Raw genomic sequence first — 23,442 nt, forward strand, 5'->3', positions numbered from 1 at the left:
AAATGTGATGTACCTGTGGGTAAGAGAAAAACCATACAATTCATATCATCAGGCATGTCCAGAGAGAGGATTAGGACTGTAATTTTGTCTCCAAGTCCCTGTATTCCAATAGTGATTTTGAGTATTTTAGTTAAGAAAAGTCAAGCTAGAACACAATTACTTGCTGCTTTCGCCCTCCTCAGCAATTTCCTAATCCCCTCTTTAATCTCCTGCATTCATACCCCATAGATAATGGGGTTGAGAGCTGCAGGAATTACATGGTATGACACATTAAGTAAGACAGGGATATCAGGGGAAATTTTTTTCTTGGCTATGTGGGTGAAAACAAAAACCAGCAGGATGGTACTGAAGAAGAGGATGAGGATGAAGTGAGAGCCACAAATGCTCAGAACTTTGGCAGCTGCCCCTCTTGCCTTGAGTCTAAGAACGGCTCATAGGATGAAAGTATAGGAGAAAATGATGAGGATGAGGTCAGAGCCCAGAAGAGTCCAAGCCACAACTAAATGGTAAATTCTGTTAAAGGCAATGTTATCACAGGAGAGCTTGGACACAGAGAGATTGGCACACATACAGTTCTCAATTATATTTTTTCCACAGTAATGATGCTGGGCAGAGAGGATGGGAATAGGTGCAGTAAGAAATGTGTTCTGGGCCAAGATGAAGAGAACAGCCTTTCCTACAAACTGGTCAGTGATGATAGATGGGTAGTAGAGAGGCTTACAGATGGACACATAGCGGTCATAGGCCATGGCCAGGAAGGTGCATGATTCCATGGGCAGGAAGGAATTCATGATGAACATCTGGAGGAAGCAGGTAGAGAAGCTGATGGACCTGTGGTCAAACCAGAAGATGGCCAAGACCTTGGGGATGACAGTCAAGCAGAGCATGATGTCCAGCAGGGAAAGGAGGCCGAGCAGGTAGTACATGGGCTTATGCCAAGAGACCTCCATCCTGATCCGGATGGTGATCAGGAGGGTCACGTTGGCCCCATAGCCAGGAGGAAGAGGAGGCTGAGGGGCAGAGACAACCAATGCTTCCAGATGGGGGACCTGACAAAGCAATTCAGGATGAAGTCTGAGACTTCAATAGAGAGGGAGCTGCTGTTCTAAGGCAGCAATGGCAGTGACTTTAGTGAGGCAGATGTCTCTGAGTAGCTGCAGAAGAGAGGAGTAAATCTATCATACTCTGATGGCTATGTACTTAGCTTGTAAAATCCATAAGGGTAAGTACATAGTCCACTTCATCCACCCCACAGCCCTTGTGCCTAGCACATTTTTTGACATATAAGAGGTGGCTAATAGACATTTGTTGAATATATAATATAATGTTTCCACATCTTTGTTATTTCATCTGTGTTTTATCTTTCTTTTATGTGAATGTGTATTTTCAGTTTGTTTGCTTGGTTAATATTTAATGAATCAGAAATTATTTAAACATCAAATGTTATTTAAATTAAATACATAAAATCAAAGGCTGATGAAACATTTCAGTTTAAATTTTAAAATGAACAGAAATGCATTCCAAAGGTTAGATGGGATTCATTTTCAAGATTTTAAGGAAGAAAAAGATGATAATATCCAGTGACATGATGAACTGGGGTACTTAGAGCAAATCTCCTTGATGAAAAGGTATACAAATCATTTCTATGGTTATGTCTATATCTAATCTCTATCTTTATCAATACCCATACCCATATCCATACCTACACTTATGCCTATACTTACATCTATTATTTATATTTTAATATCTTGAATACACCCATGAACAAGTAAAAAAGAAAGAATTATCAGGCTAAAGATTGAATAAAATCCAGACATCAAAATCAACTATTGATGTTGGCTTTCAACCTGAGAGCACTTGCAGCACTCTATAAACTTAAGCACCTGTCTTCATTACCTAGGGGAGCTTGGAATCTAAACTCCAGGGACAGAAGATAAATCTAGGCTCAAGCAGGTGGAGAATGTAGCAGAGGATCTCCCATTTAGATAGGGCTTTACAACACTACATCCTGAATAAAAAGGTGGGCACTAGTAATAATTCCACTCCTTCATCTTCGTCCCTCACTTATACCTGGAACTTCAAATAACCTCAAAGCTTGTTTTATAGTAGAAATCTTCCCTGTAAATCCTGAACTACTGGCTGGTTCTCTTTTGACTTGGCATCCTGTGTTCACACCAACTGTTTGTCTCAGAAAGGAATTTAAAGTTATCCTGGATTGGTGGTGGTTTCAGAAAATAACAGAAACAAGCCCAAATCCTTTCTTGAGAAAGAAACTTCATCTCAGGCCTCAAAGAATTTCAGCACAAAAACTTCTGAAGAAATTGAGTTGCTTGTGGTAAAAAGACAATTAATTAAAAAGAAAATGATGGGGCACCTGGGTAGCTCGGTTAGTTGACCGTCTGAATTCGGCTCAGGTCATGGTCTCATGGTTCATGAGTTCAAGCCCCGCGTCAGGCTCTGTGTTGATAGCTCTGAGCCTGGAAACTGCTTTGGATTCTCTCTCTCTCTCTCTCTCTCTCTCTCTCTCTCTCTGCCCCTCCCATGCTTATGTTCTCTCTCTCTCTCAAAAATAAAGGAACATCAAAAAATTTTTTTAATTTAAAAAATGAGTATAAGCCCACAAAAATGATAGCCAAATCCAATCTACAAAAACTTAAGATATTACTTGTGTGGTAAAAGATATTGAACAAAGTTATTTTGTTCATTACCTAGCCCTACTGGGTTTTAGGTAATGAAAGAAAAGCTTTAGGGGAGCCTGGGTGGCTCAGTTGGTTAAGCATCCAACTTCGGTTCATGTCATGATCTCACGGCTTGTGAGTTTGAGCCCCGAGTTGGGCTCTGTGTTAACAGCTCAGAGCCTGAAGCCTGCTTCGGATTCTGTGTCTCCCTCTCTCTCTCTCTCTACCCCTCCCCTGCTCATACTCTGTCTCTGTCTCAAAAATAAACAAACATTAAAAAAAAAGAAAACAAAGAAAAGCTTTAAAATATACACAACAAAATAAACACACAGAAAAGGAGAATCAGTCCTCTCTCCAAAAATGAAAAAAATAAAATAATTAACATTGCAAGAGACAGATTTAAGAATAGATTAGCCACACTTGGAAAGATAGTGACCTAGAAGATAGAACTTGAGAAATGCTTTAGAATGAAGCTCCAATGGATACACAGAAAATGCAAACATGTAAAGAGCAAAATACGGGATTCTGACTGCTCAGAGTCCCTCTATCTTTTCTGTTTTCCTGGGATTAATAAGATGATGTCCAGAATTAATATTTTGCTCAGGACACTGGAATCTCTAAAACGTAACAAAGCAGATTTGAAGAAGAACCAGATATACTTGAAAAACAGAATATCAACAATAAGAACTAAATTAAACAGTAGATTAGGGCCAGCTAATGGTAGAGTCAGTAAAGTGTCAGAGGTGGTCAGAAGAATCTACTGAGAATGAAGATGGAAATAAAATAAAAACATATGGGAAAAAATGAAGAAAATGTAGGAGAAATAGATGGGATGAGCATGTTTAATACATTTAATAAGAGCTCCCAGTTGAAGAAGAAAGAGAATGAGACAGAAACATCTGAACTTTTCAGGACAGACTACATCAGTAATCAGATTCAAGAATTCCAATAAGAGGCACCTGTGTGGCTCAGTCGGTTAAACATCGACTTTGGCTCAGGTCATGATCTCAGGTTCATGAGTTTGAGCCCTGCACCAAGCTGTCTGCTGTCATCGCAAAATATGCTTGGGATTCTCTCTGTTGCTCTCTCTCTGCCCCTCCCACACTTGTGCTTTCTCTCACACACAGAATAAAAAATAAACTTAAAAAAAAGAATTTCAATAAATCCTGGGTGGGAGAAATCAAAAAAAGTGTACACCTGGATATATCTAAATATATACACTTAGTTGGGGCTCCTGGGTGGTTCAGTCGGTTAAGCATCCAACTTTGGCCCAGGTCATGATCTCACGGTCCGTGAGTTTGAGCCCTGCGTCTGGCTCTGTGCAGACAGCTCAGAGCCTGGAGCCTGCTTCAGATTCTGTGTCTCCCTCTCTGTCTGCCCCTCCCTAGCTCATGCTCGCACTCTCTCTCTCTCTGTCAGAAATAAATGAACTTTAAAAAATAAAAATAAATATATACACTTAGATATCATGGTCTAACTTAGGTACCAAAGAGAAAGAAATGATCTTAAAGATCAATATGACTATTACAATGAGAACAATGGGTGTGTGTTTCAATATGCGTGTGTCAATAGGCCACAGGAGTAAAGTGTGGTAAATAATGAAGACACTAGTGAAGATGTCTTAATAATGCTTTAAATTGAAATTGATGGAGGTTTTGAAGATGTTAAACTGTTAAAGACTACTAAAATTACTATCGAATTATTTATATTAGCTGCTAAAATTGTATTTCTTTTTTCCAGCTTTTTATTGTGGTAGAATACACATGACGCAAAATTTATTATCTTAACCGTTTTAATATACAGTTCGTTGATATTAAGTGCATCCATTTTGCTGCGCAACCATCACCAGGATCCGTCTCCAGAACTCTCTTCATCTTGCAAAGCTGATACTCTGTACCCATTAAACAATAACTTCCCATGACCTCCTCCCTTCTGCCCCTGGCAACCACCATTCTAGATGTTTTTTAAACTGCTAAGATGTTAAATAATTATTAGTTTTCAGTGATCACGATTTCATTGCATGCAGTTATCTGATGAGCATTTCAAAACCATCTTAAATAAACACAAAAGAGGGCTTCATACAAACCATGTCATCCGGAGTTTAGCAGTGGTTGCAGTAACACTAGCATCAGCTCTACAAAGAGTATACGTTTTCCTAAAAGACAGGAAGGACCTTGACTTTCTGTCCTTGATCAATGAAAGACTAGGTGAGGAACTTCTAAGGATCTGGTTGATTATTTGGAATCAAGACAGTGATCAGGAAGGTGACACTGGCCCCACAGCCAGGAGGAATAGGGCATGAAAGGTATCAGTGCTGCCAGCTGGGAACCTGACAAAACAGTTCTGGAAGTACTTGGATATGTCAGCAGAGCAGATGTTGCTGGAGGATAATATGACATTTGATCCCATCTTTGAAGAGGACAACAAGTAGCCAAAAAAGAAGAAACTTGTTAATAAATCATTTAAGCTTGTGGAGAACCATGTAAGAAGCTTTGTGGAAAGTATCAAACTAAATTAAAATAGGATGGGAAATAACATAATAATCTGGTTAGTCAGATTGTCAATCACTGTATTTGACCTTGGGAGAAAATATCAAATATGATTCATCTCTGCCTTTGGGATAACTCATTGAATAAAGTAGGGCACAAAAATGTCAGACAGAAGAATAGCAGTATAGTGTGGCTCACCAAAATAAGATGTGCTCATGGTGTTATGGAAGTACAAGAGAGTGATCCTTTATTTATTTTTAAATTCCACTTTAATTAACATACAGTGTTACGTTAGTTTCTGGTGTACAATATCGTGATTAAATAATTCTATATATAACTCAGTGATCATCATGATAAGTGTACTTTTAATCCCCTTTACCTATTTCATGCATTTCCCCACCCACCCACCTCATCTCTGGTAACCACCAGTTTGTTCTTCATATTGTTCTGAGGGTTTTATTTATTTATTTTTGTCTCTCTTCATTATTGCTTCTTAAATTCTACATATAAGTGAAAATATATGGGATTTGTCTGTCTCTGACTGACTTACTTCACTTAGCAATATGAACTCTACATCCATCCATCTTGTTGTAAATGGCAAGATCTCATTCTTTTTATGACTGAATAATATTCCATTCTATGTGTACAACACATCTTAATCCATTCTTCTAGCAATGAACACTTGAGCTACTTACATGATTTGGCTATTGTAAATAATGCTGCAATAAACAGAATGGTACACATATCTTTTCAGATTAGTGTTTTCATACTCTTTGGGCAACTACCCAGCAATAGAATTACTTTGTCATATGGTAATTCTATTTTTAATTTTTTGAGAAACTTCTATACTGTTTCCCACAGTGCCTGCACCAGTTTGCATTCCCACTAACATTACAAGTGATTTCTTTTTCTCCTCATCCTTACCAACAGTTACTGTTTCTTGCGTTTTGGATTTTAGCCATTGTGACAACTGTGAGGTGATATCTCATTGTGGTTTTGATTTGCATTTTCCTGATGATAAGTGAGCTCAAAATATTGAGCATCTTTTCAATTGCCTCTTGGCCATTTTTATGTCTTTTTTGGAGAAATGTCTGTTCATGTCTTCTGCCATTTTTAATTGGATTATTTGAGGGCTTTTTTTGTTTTTGTTTTTGTTTTTTGGTGTTCAGTTGTATAGGTTCTTTAGATATTTGGATATTAACCCCTTCTTAGAAATATCATTTGCTAGTATTTTCTCCAATTCGGTAGGTTGTTTTTTTAGTTTTGCTCATTATTTCCTTTGCTGTGAAGAAGTTTTTTATTTTGATGTAGTCCCAAGAGTTTATTTTTGTTTTTGTTTACTTTGCCTTAGAAACATATCTAGAAAAATACTATACTTGTGAATACTACGGTTTTAGGTCTCACATTTAGATCTTTTATTCATTTTGGGTTTCTTATGTATGGTGTAAGAAAGTGGTACAGTTTCCCTTTTTTGGATGTAGCTGTCCAGTTTTCCCAACACCATTTGTTGAAGAGACTGTATTTTCCCCTTTGCATATACTTTCCTCTTTTTAAATAGATAATTGGCCATGTAATTGTGTGTGGGTTTATTTCTGGTCTCTCTTCTGTCACATTGTTCAATATGTCTATTTTTGTGCCAGGGCCAAACTGTTTTGATTACTACAGCTTTGTAGTATATCTGTGAATGTGAGATTCTGATACCTCCAGTATTGTTCTTTTCAAGATTGCTTTGTGTATTTGGGGTCTTTTGTAGTTCTACTGAGATTTTAGGATTCTTTGTTCTAGTTCTGAGAAATATGCTGTTGGTATTTTGATAAGGATAGCATTAAATCTATAGATTGCTTTGGATAGAATGGACATTTTAACAATATTTGCTCTCTAATTCCATGAGCATGGAATACCATTCCATTTTTTTCCTCATCTTCAATTTCTTTCATCATGTTTTATCGTTTTCAGAGAATAGGCCTTTCACCTCCTTGGTTAAGTTTATTCCTACATGTCTTATTATTTTGGGTACAATTGTAAATGAGATTGTTTTCTTAATTTCTTTTTCTGCTACTTTATTATTCGAGTGTAGAAATGTGACAGATTTCTATATACTGATTATGTATCCTATGAGTTTCCTGAATTCATTTATAACTTCTAGTACTATTTTAGTGGAGTCTTTCTGGTTATTAATATATAATATCATGTCATCTGCAGATAGTGAAAGTTTTACTTCTTCCTTCACAATTTGGATACCTTTAATTTCTTTTCCTTGTCTGAATGCTTGTAGCACTATGATGAATAAAAGTGGCAAGAGTGGACATCCTTGTCTTGTTCCTGACCTTAGGGGAAAAGCTCTCCATTTTTCTTCACAGAATATGATGTTCACTGTGGGTTTTTCATATAATGCCTTTATTATGATGAAGTATGCTCCTTCCAAACCTACTTTGTGAGGGGGTTTACCATGAATGGATGTTGCAATTTGTTAAATGCTTTTTCTGTATTATTGAAATGATCATGTGGTTTTTATCCTTTCTTTTATTGATGTGATATATCATGTTGATTAATTTACAATTTTTGAACCAACCTTGCATCCTGGAAGTAAATCCTAGTTGGCTATAGGGAATGATTTTTTTTAATGTATTGTTGGATTTGATTTGCTAGTATTTTGTTCAGGATTCTTGCATCTGTGTTCATTAGAGATACTGTCATTTAGTTCTCTTGTTTTGTAAGTGTCTTTACCTGGTTTTGGTATCAGGATAATGCTGGCTTCATAGAATATACTTGGATGCTTTCCTTCTGCTTCTATTTTTCAGAAAAATGTGAGAATAAGAAGTATTAACTCTTTAAATGTTTAGTATAATTCACCTGTGAATCCATCTGGTCCTGTACTTTTATTTTTTGGTAGTCTTTTGACTACTGACTCAATTTCATTCCTGGCGATTGGTCTATTTAGATTCTATATTTCTTCTTTTTCTTATTTTCTATTTCTACTTGATTCAGTTTTGAAAGAGTGCATCTTTCTAGAAATTTATCCATTTCTTCTAGGTTGTCCAATTGTTGACATGTATTTTTTGTTGTAATATATATATTTTTGTATTTCTGTGGTATCAGTTGTCACTTCTCTTTCATTCTGATTTTACTTATTTGGGTCCTTCCTCTTTTTTTCTTGGTGAGTCTGCCTAAAGGTTTATCAATTTTGTTTCTCTTATCAAACAATGAACTCTTGGTTTCAGTGATCTCACCTATTAGTTTTTTAGTCTCTATTTCATTTATTTCTTTTTTTTAAAGTTTTGATTTAAATTCTAGTTAGTTAACATATAGCGATTGAGGAAATGAGATGGGCTCAATTCTTGCAAACGGTGGGATTAAAACATGGAGTTTTTAAAGGTCAGTGGGCTTAGCTGGGATGGATCGCAGAAGGCATTGCCTTGCTCCTGGAGAGAAGAAAAGCAAATAACCCAGGGGCAGACAGCATGCAAATAATGATTTGAAGAATGCCTGGAGTACACACAGAGGGAGAGTATTCAGAGTATTTGCTGTTCTCAGGGCATCCCAGATATGGCACATTCACAGAGTCTCCTCTCCAGGATAAAGGAGCTGGCTGGCACTATTTTCCTCCCCTAACTCCCAACATAAACACAGAGCCACCTACAGGAAGTAGCAAGGCACCAACACTGGCTCCCTAACTTGCTTACACAAACCACATTACTGGAGTAAAATACTTATATCATACAAATAAGTTTTTTTAAACCAAAGACTGTAACAAGAGTTGAAGAAAGGCACCATATCATAATAGAAGGGTCTATCCAATAGGAAGGCCTAACAATTGTAAATAATTATGCCCAACTTGGAACACCCAGATATGTAAAACAATTAACATATATAAAGGAACTCATTGATAATAACACAATAATAGTAGGGGGATTTAACATTGACATCAGTGGACAGATCATCTAAGCAGAAAACAACAAGGAAACAATGGCTTTGAATGACACACTAGACCAGATGGAATTAACACATATTCTGAACATTTCATCCTAAAGCAGCAGAATATTCATTCTTTTTGAGTGCACACAGGACATTCTCTAGAATAGATCACATACCAGTTCACATATCAGGCCTCAACAAATACAAAAAGATTGAGATAATAATATGCATATTAAAGCATGTGGTCTGAAAGACCACACACAGCACTATGAAACTTGATGTCAATGACAAAAAAAACGTTTGGAAAGACCACAGAAGTATGGAGGTTAAACATGATATTAAACAATGTGTGGACAACCAGGACCTTAAAGGAGAAATAAAAAATACATAGAAACAAATAATAATGAAAACATGATGATCCAAAATCTTTGAGATGCACCAAAAGCAGTCATAAGTGGGAGGTGGGCAGCAATATAGCACTACTCAAGAAGCAAGAAAAGTCTCAAATACACAACCTAACCTTAGAGCTAGAGCTAGAAAAAGAACAGCAAATTAAGTCTAAAGCCAACAAAAGAAGGGAAATAATAAAGATTAGACCAGCCATAATGATATAGAAACAAACAAATAAAAAACAGTAGAACAGATCAATTAAACCAGGAGGTGGTTCTCTGAAAGAATTAGTAAAATTGATAACCCCCTAGGCAGACTTATCAAAAAGAAAAGAGAGATTACCCAAATAAATAAAATCACAAATGAGAGAGGAGAGATCACAACCAACACGACAGAAATACAATAAATTATAAGAGAATATTATTGAAAATTATATGCCAGCAAATTGGATAATCTGGAAGAAATCAAACAATTCTTAGAAACATATAAACGACCAAAACTGAAACAGGAAGAAACTGAAAACTTGAACAGACTAATAACCAGTGGAGAAATTGAATGAGTAATCAAAAATCTCCCCCAAAACAAAAGTCCAGGGCCAGATGGCTTCCCAAGGGAATTCTGCCAACAATTAAAGAAGAGTTAATACCTATTCTTCTGAAACTGCTACAAACAAACAAACAAAAAGAAATGGAAAGAAAACTTCCAAATTCATTCTATGAGGCCAGCATTACCTTTATTCCAGAACCAAAGACCCCATTATAAGGGAAAATTACAGGCCAGTATCCCTGCTGAACATGGATTCAAAAATTCTCAACAAGATACTAACAATTTAAATACGACATTACATTAAAAGAATTATTAATCATGAGCAAGTGAGATTTATTCTTGGACCACAGGGGTGGTTCAGTATTCATCAATCAATCAGTCTGATACACCACATTAATAAAATAAAGGATAAGAACCATATGGTCCTGTCAATAGATGCAGAAAAAAAATTTTGACAGAGTGCAACATCAATTCTTGATAAAAACCTTCAATAAAGTAGGGATAGAAGGAACATATATCATCATAAAGGCCATGTATGAAAGACCCACAGCTAATACCATACTTAATGGGGAAAAACAGCTTTCCACCTATAGTCAGGAACAAGACAGGGATGTCCATTCTTACCATTGTCATCTAACATAGTACTGGAAGTCCTACTTACAACAATCAGACAACAAAAATAAATAAAAAGCATCCAAATAAGCAAGGAATAAGTCAAAATTTCACTCTTTGCAGATGACATGATGCTCTATGTAGAAAACCCTGAAGACTCCACCAAAACATTGCTAGAATTGATACATGAATTCAGCAAAGTCCCAGGATACAAAATCAACGTACAGAAATCTGTTGCGTTTCTATACACCAATAATGAAGCAACACAAAGAGAAATCAAACCCCATTTACAATTGAACCAAAAGCCATAAGATATCTAGGAATAAACCCAGCCAAAGAGGTAAAAGTTCTGTACTCTGAAAACTATAGAACATTTAAGAAAGAAATTGAATAAGAATGCAAGCTGGTGCAGCCCTTCTGGAAAACAGTATGGAGGTTCCTCAAAAAACTAAAAATAGAACTACACTACGACCCAGCAATTGCACTACTAGGCATTTATCCACGGGATACAGGTGTGCTGATTCAAAGGGACACATGCACCCCCATGTTTATAGCAGCACTATCAACAATAGCCAAAGTATGGAAAGAGCCAAAATGTCCATTGATGGATGAATGGATAAAGCAGTTGTGGTATACACACACACACACACACACACACACACACACACACACACATACACACACACACACACACACACAATGGAGTATTCCCCGGCAATCAAAAAGAATGAAATCTTGCCATGTGCAACTACGTGGGTGGAACTGGAGGGTATTATGCTAATTGAAATTAGTCACAGAAAGACAAAAATCATATGACTTCACTCTTATGAGGACTTTAAGAGAAAAAACAGATGAACATAAGGGAAGGGAAACAAAAATAATATAAAAACAGGGAGGGGGACAAAACAGAAGAGACTCATAAATATGGAGAACAAACTGAGGGTTGCTGGAGGGATTGTGGGGGGGGATGGGCTAAATGGGTAAGAAGCACAAAGGAATCTACTCCTGGTATCATTATTGCACAATATGCTAACTAATTTTGATGTAAATTAAAAAATAAAACAAAATAAAACAAGTTAAAATTTAAAAAAGAAAGAAAGAAATTAAAGAGGACACAAAGATATGGGAAAACATTCCCTGCTCATGGATTGGAAGAACAAATATTATTGAAAATGTCTACACTACCTGAAGCAAACTACACATTTGATGTAATCCTTATCAAAATGCCACCAGCAATTTTTCACAGACGTAGAACAAACAATCCTAAAATTTGTATGGAACCAGAAAAGACTCTGAATAGCCAAAGCAATTTTGAAAAAGAAAAGCAAGGCTGGAGGCATCACAATTCCAAACTTTAAGCTATATTTCAAAGCTGTAGGCATCAAGACAGTATGGTGCTGGCAGAAAAGGACACACAGATCAATGGAACAGAATGGAAAGCCCAGAAATGGACCCACAACTATATGGTCAACTAATCTTTGATAAAGCAGGGAGTAATATACATTGGAAAAAAGACAGTCTTTTAAAAAAATTCATTGGGAAAATTGCACAGAAACATACAAAAGAAAGAAACTGGCCCACTTTCTTGTACCATAAACAAAAATAAATTCAAAATGGATGCAATACCTACATGTGAGAAAGGAAACCATCAAAATCCTAGAGGAGAACACAGACAGCAAACTCTTTGACATCAGCCATAGCAACTTCTTGCTAGATACATCTCTGGAGGCAAGAGAAACAAAAACAAGAATGAACTCTCAGAATTTCACCAAGATAAAAGTGTTTCTGTGCACAGTGAAGGAAACAATCAACAAAACTACAAGGCAGCCTATGGAATGGGAGAAGATATTTGCAAAAGACATATCTGATAAAGGGTTAGTATCCAAAATCTATAAAGAAATTATAAAACTCATTGCCTTCAAAATAATCCACTTAAGAAATGAGCAGAAGACATGAAAAGACATTTTTTTTTCAAAGAAGACATACAGATGGCCAACAGACACATAAAAAGATGCTCACCATCACGCATCATCAGGGAAATACAAATCAAAACTACAATGAGATACCAACTAGCACTTGTCAGAATGACTAAAATTAACAATTCAGAAAACAACAAATATTGACTTGGATATGGAGAAAGGGGAATGCTCTTACACTCTTGGTGGGAATGCAAACTGGTGAAGTCATTCTAGAAAACGGTATGGAGATTCCTCAAAAAGTTAAAAATAGAACTACCCTACAAGACAGCAATTACACTACTAGTTATTTACCCAAAGGATTCAAAACACTGATTTGAAGAGACACCAGCACCCTGATGTTTATAACAGCAATATCAACAGTAGCCAAATTATGTAAGGAGACCAAATATCCATTGACTGATAAATGGATAAAGAAGAAGTAGTATATGTACACAATAGAATATTATTCAGCCATCAAAAAGAATGAAATCTTTCCTTCTGTAACAAGGATGGAGCTAGAAAGTATTGCTAAGCAAAATAAGTCAGTTGGAGAAAAATGCCATATGATTTCACTCATATGTGGGATGTAATAAATGAAACAGATGAACATAGGGGCAAAGAACAAGAGAGAGAGATAAATCATAATATAGGATCTTAACTATAGAAAACAAACTGAACATTGCTGGAGGGGAAGTGGGTGGGTAGATGGATTAAATGGGTGATGGGTATTGAGGGCACTTGTGATGAGCACTGGGTGTTCTATGTAAGTGATGAATCCCTAAATCTACTCCTAAAGCTGATATTAATTTATATGTTAACTAACTAGAATTTAAATAAAAACTTGAAACAGTAAACAAATAAATAAATGAATAAATTATTATGAAAAATAACCACTCAGTTAAAAAAAACAATTAAAACAAATGAAACAAACAAAAGCACCTTTGTGATCTTGTGAAATGTTCCCTAAATAGGATCCCCACAGAAAATCTGTTCATAGTAAAACAGAGTTTGAGTTGTTCAAATTGAAGATTTTCCATTGAATAATGGAAAGTTTACACTAAAATTCACAGATACATAATAGAGTAGAGGAGATACTAGCAATATCTAGTGAAAAGGGGGCTCTAAGATTTAAATTATGCATGGAGATTTTGCAAAAATATGCAAGAAAAACAAAATTAATAGAAAAAGCAGGCAAATGATGTCAAAATATAATTCACAGCATGAAAATCACAAACGGTTAAATAGTATACGAACAATGCTGAGTTATCAGGAGAAAATCATATTAAAATAATGAGATACAATTTTATATCCACCAAGCATTAAAAAACTACCATCAATTGGTGTAAGGAATGTGAAGAATTAAACTATAGAAGAATTAAACTATAGAAATTTCTAGTGAGATTTTATAAGTATTTTGGAGACAAATTTGGTAATTCCTAGTGGAATTAAATGTTTTTACTTTATAACTAAAAAAACCCACTCCTACACATATACCTATTTTAGGACTATAAAAGAAGTATACAAAGATATTGACGTTAGCAGTAATTATAGGTCATTCGGGTGTTGACTACTTATATAAAAAATGCACATAATGGGAATTGAAATGAATAAGCAATGAAAAAGAATGACTTATGCAGAACAACATGGACAGTTGTTTAAGATTTAGTATTGAGTGAAAACAAAGAATAACATCAGATTTATTATCCAATATTATTTATAAAATTCAATATCCAAATAATCCTCATGAACATGTAGCTACATAAGCATATCTAAAATTAATTGAAAAGACACATTTTAAGAACACTGGAGCTTTGGGGCGCCTGGGTGACTCAGTTGGTTGACCATCAGACTTCTGCCTAGGTCATGATCTCACGGTTCATGAGTTCGAGCTCCACATTGGGCTCTGTGCTGACAGCTAGGAGCCTGGAGCCTGTTTCAGATTCTGTGTCTACTTCTCTCTCTGCCCCTCCCTTGCTTGTGCTCTGTCTCTGTCTCTGTCTCAAAAATAAGTAAACATTAAAAAAAACAATAAGAACACGGGGGCTTTCACTTTTCTAAAGAGAAGAGGAATAGGAGCAAAGTTGAGATATGCAGGAGACAGAGAAATAAAAATAGAGCAAAAGAAGGCCTTTAAAGAAACTGATGCTGATGCCACAACACAGGGAACAGAGTCAGTGGTATTGTAATTGTGTTATGTGGTGACAGATGGTAGCTACCAATGGTGAACATAGCATAACTGTATACATTTGTTGAATCACTATGTTGTACAACTGACTAATGCAACATTCTGTGTCAACTACAATCAACTTTTAAAAATAATGAAAAAGAAAGAAAGAAAAAAAAGGAACTGATGATGCTTGCTCCCATAATTTGAGGCATATGAATATTTCACATGAGGCTCAAAATGAAAAATAAAATAAACAAATCATTCTTTCTAGTATATAGCTGTATATACATCACATTTGAAAAGTCTTTCAGTACAGCAAAAAACATGATAGGATTTTCTTTAAGAAAAGCACGCTGCATTTTCTCAGGAATATATTTTTCAAGTTACTCTACCATCATTATCATGATGCCATCATAAAAGTCATGACAAATTAATACCAATCCATTCAATAGCATGGTTTGGGAGGTACCTATCTAACAACGGTCTGTTGGAAGCCCATGAGAACTTATGAGTGAGCTTATTGGACCCATGGAGGGCATCGAGTATGCATGTGCAAATGACTGTGAACATGGATGGATGAATGTAAGACCCCTATACCCAGGAGATTAACTGTCCACAGAACACACAATGTTGGGCTGGATTACCAGAGCTCCTTGCTTTTAGAGAGAAAGAAAATCATTTTCTTCTCCTTCCTGCCTGTTTGTCCCAAGAGGGCTTTTTAGGCACAATAAAGTAGGGATGGAGTAGTTCCCAGAGGGAAAAGTCCCTGAGGCCCTGGAGTTATAACTACACCCAGATAGTTCAGGAACTAACCAGAACTCCAATATCAGTGGAGCCAGACCCTTGCTCACATCCTCTGTAAGTGAGTCTGGATAGAGGGCCCCTGAGAGGCAGCTATTCCAAAATTAATCAGAACATGGGGGACACCTTTCTTTTCAGTACAGATTTGTGCTCCATTCCATTCCTGAGTCAGTACTGCTGAAGCAGTCTGCAAACCAGGTTGTAGAGATTTCATCCTGTCTCAGGTCAGGAAGCAAATGTAAGAACCTGTGTTCTGGGACCTTCCTTTTTGCCCTTCTGTTGCCTTTTCTGATCTTTTACTGAGTGGTGCCAGATTCAGAGATGCAGGAGTTTGTCCATAGGAGATGAATAGGGGTGGGGTGGAAAGCCTGAAGAGTGATCATCTGCAGCTTAATTTAGATGATTTGGAGTTTTCAGCTGAACATACTGAAGGGGCGTTAAGGCAAAGAATCAGCACACAAATGCTTGAATCATGGAGGAGAAATTAAATTTAATCTAAGTAACATTAGAGGTTAAAGACAGAGACCACAATTTGGGGTCAGTGGGAGTAAGAAAGTAGTTCCTCAGATTAAGCTTCATCTAAAGAATTTCTAAAAGCTATGCTGTAAAAACAGAAAACTATGCCCAGAAGATCATTGAGGTATCTATTACTGGTTGCACTCAGTAACGTCCTAAACAATATTTTGGAGAAATGTCTCAACTTCTGAGTTTCTGGAGTTAGGTGGTCCTTATAATTAGTAATTAATACATAATAATAATAATAATAATGGACACAAAGTAAAAGGAAACAAGAAGAAAATTGTAATCTGAGCAGTGAAAGCAGGAGTCAGAGTTGTAAGTGCAAAAACAAGGGACATTCCAGATTTCTGGAAAATGGCCCAAGGATTTTATGTGCATGGGGGTGGAGGTAAGAGAAACCTAGAAACATAAAACAAAATGCCAGATACGATATGCATTTCTGTATCACTGTGGTGACACAGGACACAGGTATATTCATATAGTCAGTGGTTTGGACCTAACTTTTATTTCTTCCACATCCAGACACTGCTAATTAAGCTGGAAATACAGATAATATCACTGAGTCTCAGTTGTCCATTTCAAAAGATAAATTGTTAAAATGGTGTACTTAACCTACCTACTTCAGAATGTTATGAGTCACATATGAAATATGTTTAAAATTCATCCCAAAATTGCCAAAGTCACTACTAATGTATTCTGCTAGAAAGAGAACAAGAATTGGAAGCCATCTAAATCTCTTCTACATATCATGTGGGAGCCATGCCTGGCAGGTGCCAGCTGCACAAACCCTTGCTTAGGGAAGCAGAGGATCAGGAGTAAAGAGAAGAGCCCTGGAAGGGAATGCCATTCCTTCCCGCTCTGAGAGCAAGCCCCAGACACTAACAGGGTCTCCTGATGGGGAGAGTTTAACAGCAGCCTGCAGCTGGGGAATAGAAAATCATATCTGGAAACAAAAATACTATTTGAGCCGCTCCAGGAAAACGAGTGTTTCTAAAGTGATGGGGTTTTGGAGTGGGGGTCTGGAGCTGATGGCCAAGAAAGAATTCTTGAGATGTGTTTGGTGCAAAAAGGTGATTTTATGATTTTTTTTTTACCTCAACACCTAGAGTTTCTTGTCTCGCAGCTTCAAAGAATGAAGAGGTAGACACAAAATGAGCAGCAGGCAAAACTTTATTAGAGTAATATAAGAAAGTAGGAATAGAATGAAAGCTCTCTTTATAGAGAGGGGGTATTTGAAAGTGAATGCCTGTGACTGTAGGCAAGGGTCTTTGTTTTATAAGATTTTGGTCACCACCTCCCTCCCACCTTTGTTTCTTCTCAGGTCCGACCCTTATTGGCTGGGTAACTCTAAATGTCAACTCATTCCTTTTTGATTGGCTCATTTCTTTTACATGAGGGGTGGTCCATGGCCATACCGTTCCTTGTGCGTCATATGTTTTATGGTCTACTACTCACTTTTCGTCAGGTCTTTTGTCAAATTCCTGAGGGGAACCTGAGGGGGAATAGCGGCATCAGTTACAGTCTTAAGAGGAACCTTACACCCAAGAGGGTTTACTGTGGTCAGACACTCCCAGCATTATTCCAAAATATGTGTTTTTCCCCATCCAGGGGCCTCAGGTCCTCATCTTTCCCTGTCTGCCAATTTTATTCTATATTTCCCTATCATAATTTTATTAAATCACAGGGACAGGACCCATGGGCAGAAAGAGCTGCACTGGGGTTGTGAAGAGTGACCAGTTATATACCATGGAGTTGAGGGAGGTAAAGGCAAAAGGGAGGCCTACAAAAGGACTTTCATATGTTAAAGATACCTGAGGCCTTGCTATTGTAAAGCTAAGGTTGTTTTCTCTCTAGTCAAGCATTAACATTAAGTCAGTAGGGAGTTAATGGAGAAATGCTACACTGTGTATTTGCTTCAAGTATTTGTCAATGGGCTGCAGGTTATAAAGGAATTTAACTATAACTACCATTTCCTTCTTGCTTTTGTTCCCCACATCATTGTGGAAGGGAGGGTGATATTGGGGCTCTGGGAAACTAAATCTATAGGTTTCTGGAGATTAGGTTGTTGACAAGATTGCCTTTTTCTTATAATTTACTATGACTTATGTGAACTGATGGAGACTCATATTCTGCATGACTGTGGTCTCTATCAGTTAACCATTTGTTTTCCCCTTTCCTTTGTTCTTGGGCAGCCAGGAGTGCCTGAGCAATGTCACACATATCTCACTGCCACCACCCCCCCACCATGGGGTGGGGGAGGGTGGTGTTAACTTTTGCTTTGCCCTCAGCTTTCCTAATACTTCCTCATCATAGAGGTATGAAAACATTGTTCTGATCTGAGTTCATGATTTAATAAAACTCTCTTCCTTGCTACTCTAACCCCTATGCCAAACTATTCCTCCTCCATCAGATTCTGTTGTCAAAACTATTCATTGTATCACTGGTGAAGTTTGTGTTTTCTTTTTTATAGAATTGATGGGGCAAACATATTATCATTATAATTATTCATGAGATGCAGAGGAGTCCTAGAAATTACTCCAACCCAACCCACTGTATTAAGCAAGAAGATCAGCGTAATACAGTAATGAGTGAATACAATTGTGAGGTATAATTTTCCTTGTTGGTAATGTGATATTATAACATATCTCATTGGATGCTGAATAATTCAATGGGATGAAGCCCTAGGAATTCTGGAAATTCCAAATCAATATGCAATTTATCTTATATAGTGAACCTCAAGAGTAATAAGTAGGGAAGTATTTAAACTCCCAATGAAAAAGTGTTTCTAAACCCACAAAGTAATGGTTTAACAGAGGCCTTGGTGCATGTAGATAGATTCAGCTACAGTGGACTGCATGATTTGAAGTACCCCACAAAGACCTGATCCTCACCTTTGACCAGCCTTCAGTCATCTTTCAAACCTCATTCACAATTCAGGAGGACAAGCACCTTAGAACCCTTCACCCTTAATGTAAAGGAGAGAACCACCTCACTTCATTTAAATTAATTTTCGCCAGCCTATGTCCCATGTCAGAGGTACTCAGTCTCCTCTACATTCTCCTAATTGTGCAAGACCTGTCATTTGTTCTTATTTCTACCCATTGTTTCCTGAATGATCTTAGTTTGCTTCCTTGAAAAAGGGACAGTTTCTTTTTCAACATTGTGACCCTGGCACCTAACAGAACGCCAGGGGAGGACGTCAAATGTTAGAGAACATGGCAACATCGAACTGGGCTTGGAAACAGAGGAATGTGTACCTGGATCATTATACTAATAATGGAAAAATAAAATAGAAACGGGATGCAAAAACTTTAAAGATAAGACTTCATCACCCTCACACTGTTGCAACCAGAACAATCAAGTATTCACCTTGTCTGATGGCAGGTATCGGTCTCACAAAGCTATGTGGAATTGCTCCTTCTCCTCTTAAGATTGTTTCTTCCCAAAGTTAAGAATCGTACAAATATGAAGATATATAGAAAGGAGAAAAGCAATTTTTTGGCAGGATCCACACCTCCCTCATTAAATGACTGTTGAGATAATGAAGATTAACTTTATTTACAAGGCATCATCTTTTTTTAAGTTTTTATTTCTTTATTTTGAGAGAGAAAGCATATAATCAGGAGAGAGGCAGAGAGAGGAAAGGAGAGAATCCCAAGGAAGCTCCATGCTGTCAACACAGAACTGTGAGATCATGGCCTGAGCAGAAATTAATAGCTGGACGCTTAACTAACTGAGCCACCCAGGCACCCCAGGGCATCATATTTTAAATCTGTAATTAAAACAAACTATAGCTGAAAACTCAGAATGGGGGTGACATGAGACCCAGGGACATTTATCTGTGTCCCTATTTGTGCCAGGTTCTATTTCCTTATCTGTGTAAATGGTTACAGTTGAATTGACAAATTGGGGGAAAAACTTTCAAAAAATAGTTTTCTAAGTAATTTTCTCCTCTTTGGTTTCTGCAAACATTACAATTCTATTAAAAATAAACCTTGAACAAATCAAACATGTAAAAACAAACCGTATTACCTCAGTCTTCTATACTGTTTAGTGATAGGAGTGGCCCTGGAGCATGGCACAAAGGATAAACAGATGAATTCACATGGCTCTGGATGACCAGCTAGGACTCACGAGTTTCACCTAACTAAAGCAAATTGTTCTAAATTCATGTGTCTTAAGTCAGTATCTAATTTTTATCCTAATTTTACAGATCACTGAAAGAAAGCTGCAGAAATATATATGACGAAATATGACAATATACCAAAATGGCACCATCACCTCTGAGGTTTCAGACTTCCTCCTGAATTGTTTTGTCAGGTCCCCCAGCTGGAAGTTCTGGTTGTCCCTGCCCCTCAGCCTTCTCTTCCTTCTGGCCATGGGGGCCAATAGTGTTCTCCTGATCACCATCTGGCTAGAGGTCTCTCTGCATGAGCCCATGTACTACCTGCTCAGTATCCTTTCCCTGCTGGACATTGTTGTCTGCCTCACTGTCATCCCCAAGGTCCTGGCCATCTTCTGGTTTGACCTCAAGTCCATCAGTTTCTATGCCTGCTTCCTCCAGATGTACATCATGAATTGGTTCTTTGCTATGGAGTCCTGCACATTCATGGTCATGGCCTATGACTGCTATGTGGCCATCTGCCACCCACTGAGGTACCCATCCATCATCACTGACCAATTTGTAGCCAAGGCTGCCATTTTTATTTTGGCCAGGAATAGTATTATTACAATGCCTATCCCCATTCTATCATCCCAACTCCATTATTGTGGGACAAATGTCATTGACAACTGCATCTGTGCCAATATGTTTGTCTCCAGGCTCTCTTGTAATGATGTCACCATTAGTTGCATCTACCAGTTTGTTGGAGGCTGGACACTGCTAGGATCTGACCTCATCCTCATCTTCCTCTCCTACACACTCATATTGCGAGCTGTGCTGAGACTCAAGGCAGAAGGTGCTGTGGCCAAGGCCCTGAGCACATGTGGCTCCCACTTCATCCTTATCCTCTTCTTCAGCACCATCCTTCTGGTCTTCGTGCTCACTCATGTGGTGAAGAAGAAGGTCTCCCCTGATGTTCCAGTCTTGCTCAATGTCCACAATGTCATCCCCGCAGCCCTCAACCCCATAGTGTATGGAGTGCGGACCCAGGAGATCAAGCAAGGCATCCAGAGATTACTGAAGAAAGTGTGCTAATAAGGACAAGATCTCTGCATTCCTAATATAGGATGAGTTTTGAATCAATAATGGGTGAGTGGGCTGGAATTCATAGCTATTGGATATTGTGTCTTCTTTAATAAAACTTAAGTTTCATTGTATGTTTCCCTTTCTCTTACTTTTACTTTAACAATATCCTTGATCCCTTTGCCTTTCCACCATGCACATTATCCTATTTTGACAAAATACTGGGATTTCTTGGATAGGTAGCTTAGTGAGAATTTTATTCTTGAATATACAGCTATTAATGTGCCATGTCTTTGTGTTCTTGACTATACAACTCTGGATATTTTGAGGTAGTTGTGTAATATGCAATGTATTTTTATTCTTATTTTTATCGAAGGGAGCATTTTGGAGACAAAGACATAGGGGTGAAATTTCAGTCCTGAATGATGGAAAGTTGCTTGTGGTCTATAATTTGGTCTGAAATCGGGCGGTCTTTTGAAATGTGCATTGCAAGAGGATTGGGATTCTGCATGAGTTTCTCATTGTGCAGTGATTAGCAATGAATCTGATTAGATTTAAGGGGCTTCTAAATTCTCCTCCCCATTGTGTTTGTGCTTTGGACATTTATCTTTTGGATCTAGGGTATCATACTTTATGGTGTGCAAACATAGCTCTGTTATTGACTGAAGAATTATAAGGATTATAATACATGATCCCATAATAATAATTTAAAATGTTCAAAACATATTATCTGAACATTGTATCATATTAATTGGAGAGTTTCTAGGCACACTTTGTGTTCTGGGAATTTTGTTAGATATTAAAACACAAAAATAGAATATTGTTTTTTAATATCTCTCATGAATTCCCAATGGGACTGAGCCCCAGTTGTGCACAGCAATAACTTACTCATCAGTGCATCCTGTATTTCCCCTGAACCAAAAAAGAACAACTCCCCTTATTATGATCAATTTAGTGAGTCAGAACCCAAACTGCATCCTGTGCTGTAATAGTACAGAGACTTGAAAAGGTATAGAGTGGTGGTCCACAAACACATATCCATTTAAATTCACTAGGATAGTCCCTGCATAAACCAGAGTTCACAGCGGATAAGGGTGGACAAAAGTAAATTTTACCAAGTTATAGTTTCAGTACAATTGTTGTGTCAAATATGGCATCTGCACTAAAGCTGACAAAGTCTCTAGCAATTTACTATGCAGATATTATTCTGGCTGATGTGTTCTTCTCAGTTAATTCCCATGCAGAAAATATGCCAAGAGCAGTTTCTATTGAACTGGTGTAGGCAGCAGTATACAGTCAAGGACTTTCTCTAGGCTACATTAACCATTTTGCTTTTTGTCACAATATAGACCACAAGAACCTAGAACATTGTTTTAAATGATTTTTTAAAAAATATTTTTAAATGAATTTCTTTTGTTTTTATGTGTATTCATTTATTTTTAAATTCCAGTTTAATTAACATGCAGAGTTATATTAGTCAGGTGTACAATATAGTGATTCAACAATTCTATACATTACTCAGTGATCATTACGCTATGTGTACTTTTAATTCCTTTCACTTATTTCACCCATTTCACACTCACCTCCCCTCTGGTAACCACCAGTCTGTCTTCAATATTTAAGAGTCTAATTTTGTCCGTTCCTTTTTTCTTTATTTGTTTTGTTTCTTAAACTCCACATTTGAGTAAAATCATTTGGTATTTGGCTTTCTCTGACTGACTTACTTCACTTAGCATTATACTTTGTAGATCCATCCATGTTTTTGTAAAAGGCAAGATCTCATTCTTCTTTATGATTGAAAATATTCCATCCTATATGTATACCACATCTTCCTTGGTCATTCTTCTATCAATGGACACTTGGGGTGGTTCCATAATTTGGTTATGGTAAATAATGCTGCATAAACATACTGGCGCTCATATATTTTCAGATTAGTGTTTTCATATTCTTTGGGTAAATACCCAGTGGTGGAATTACTTGGTCATATGGTAATCCTATTTTTAATTTTTTGAGAAAACTCCATACTTTTTTCACAGTGCCTGCACAGTTTGCATTCCTACCAACAATACAAGATAATTCATTTTTCTCCATATCCTCACCAAAACTTCTTTCTTGTGTTCTGGATTTTAGCCATTGTGACAGGTGTTAGTTGATATCTCATTGTGGTTTTGTTTTGCATTTT

At 37.1% G+C, this 23,442-nt stretch overlaps 1 protein-coding gene and 1 pseudogene across 1 annotated transcript; one reads left to right on the plus strand and one right to left on the minus strand.

The window, feature by feature from the left end:
• Positions 1 to 140: 140 nt before the first annotated feature.
• On the minus strand, positions 141 to 18,987 carry LOC109261530 (olfactory receptor 56A3-like; annotated as a pseudogene).
• Positions 18,988 to 20,327: 1,340 nt separating this feature from the next.
• On the plus strand, positions 20,328 to 21,394 carry LOC109261610 (olfactory receptor 56A3-like). Its single transcript, XM_019440108.2, has one exon. The coding sequence runs from the start codon at positions 20,328 to 20,330 to the stop codon at positions 21,270 to 21,272; it is 945 nt and encodes a 314-aa protein (XP_019295653.2). The 3' UTR covers positions 21,273 to 21,394.
• The last annotated feature ends 2,048 nt before the right edge of the window (positions 21,395 to 23,442 follow it).

The sequence above is a fragment of the Panthera pardus genome, unplaced genomic scaffold (genome assembly GCF_024362965.1).
Source record: "Panthera pardus isolate Hobbes unplaced genomic scaffold, ASM2436296v1 HiC_scaffold_12, whole genome shotgun sequence".
In the NCBI taxonomy this organism is placed as follows: Eukaryota; Metazoa; Chordata; class Mammalia; order Carnivora; family Felidae; genus Panthera; species Panthera pardus.

What these genes read in the sequence shown, in the direction of transcription:
- LOC109261610 (XM_019440108.2), top strand. Translation starts at nt 20,328, where the DNA reads ATGACAATATACCAAAATGGCACCATCACCTCTGAGGTTTCAGACTTC.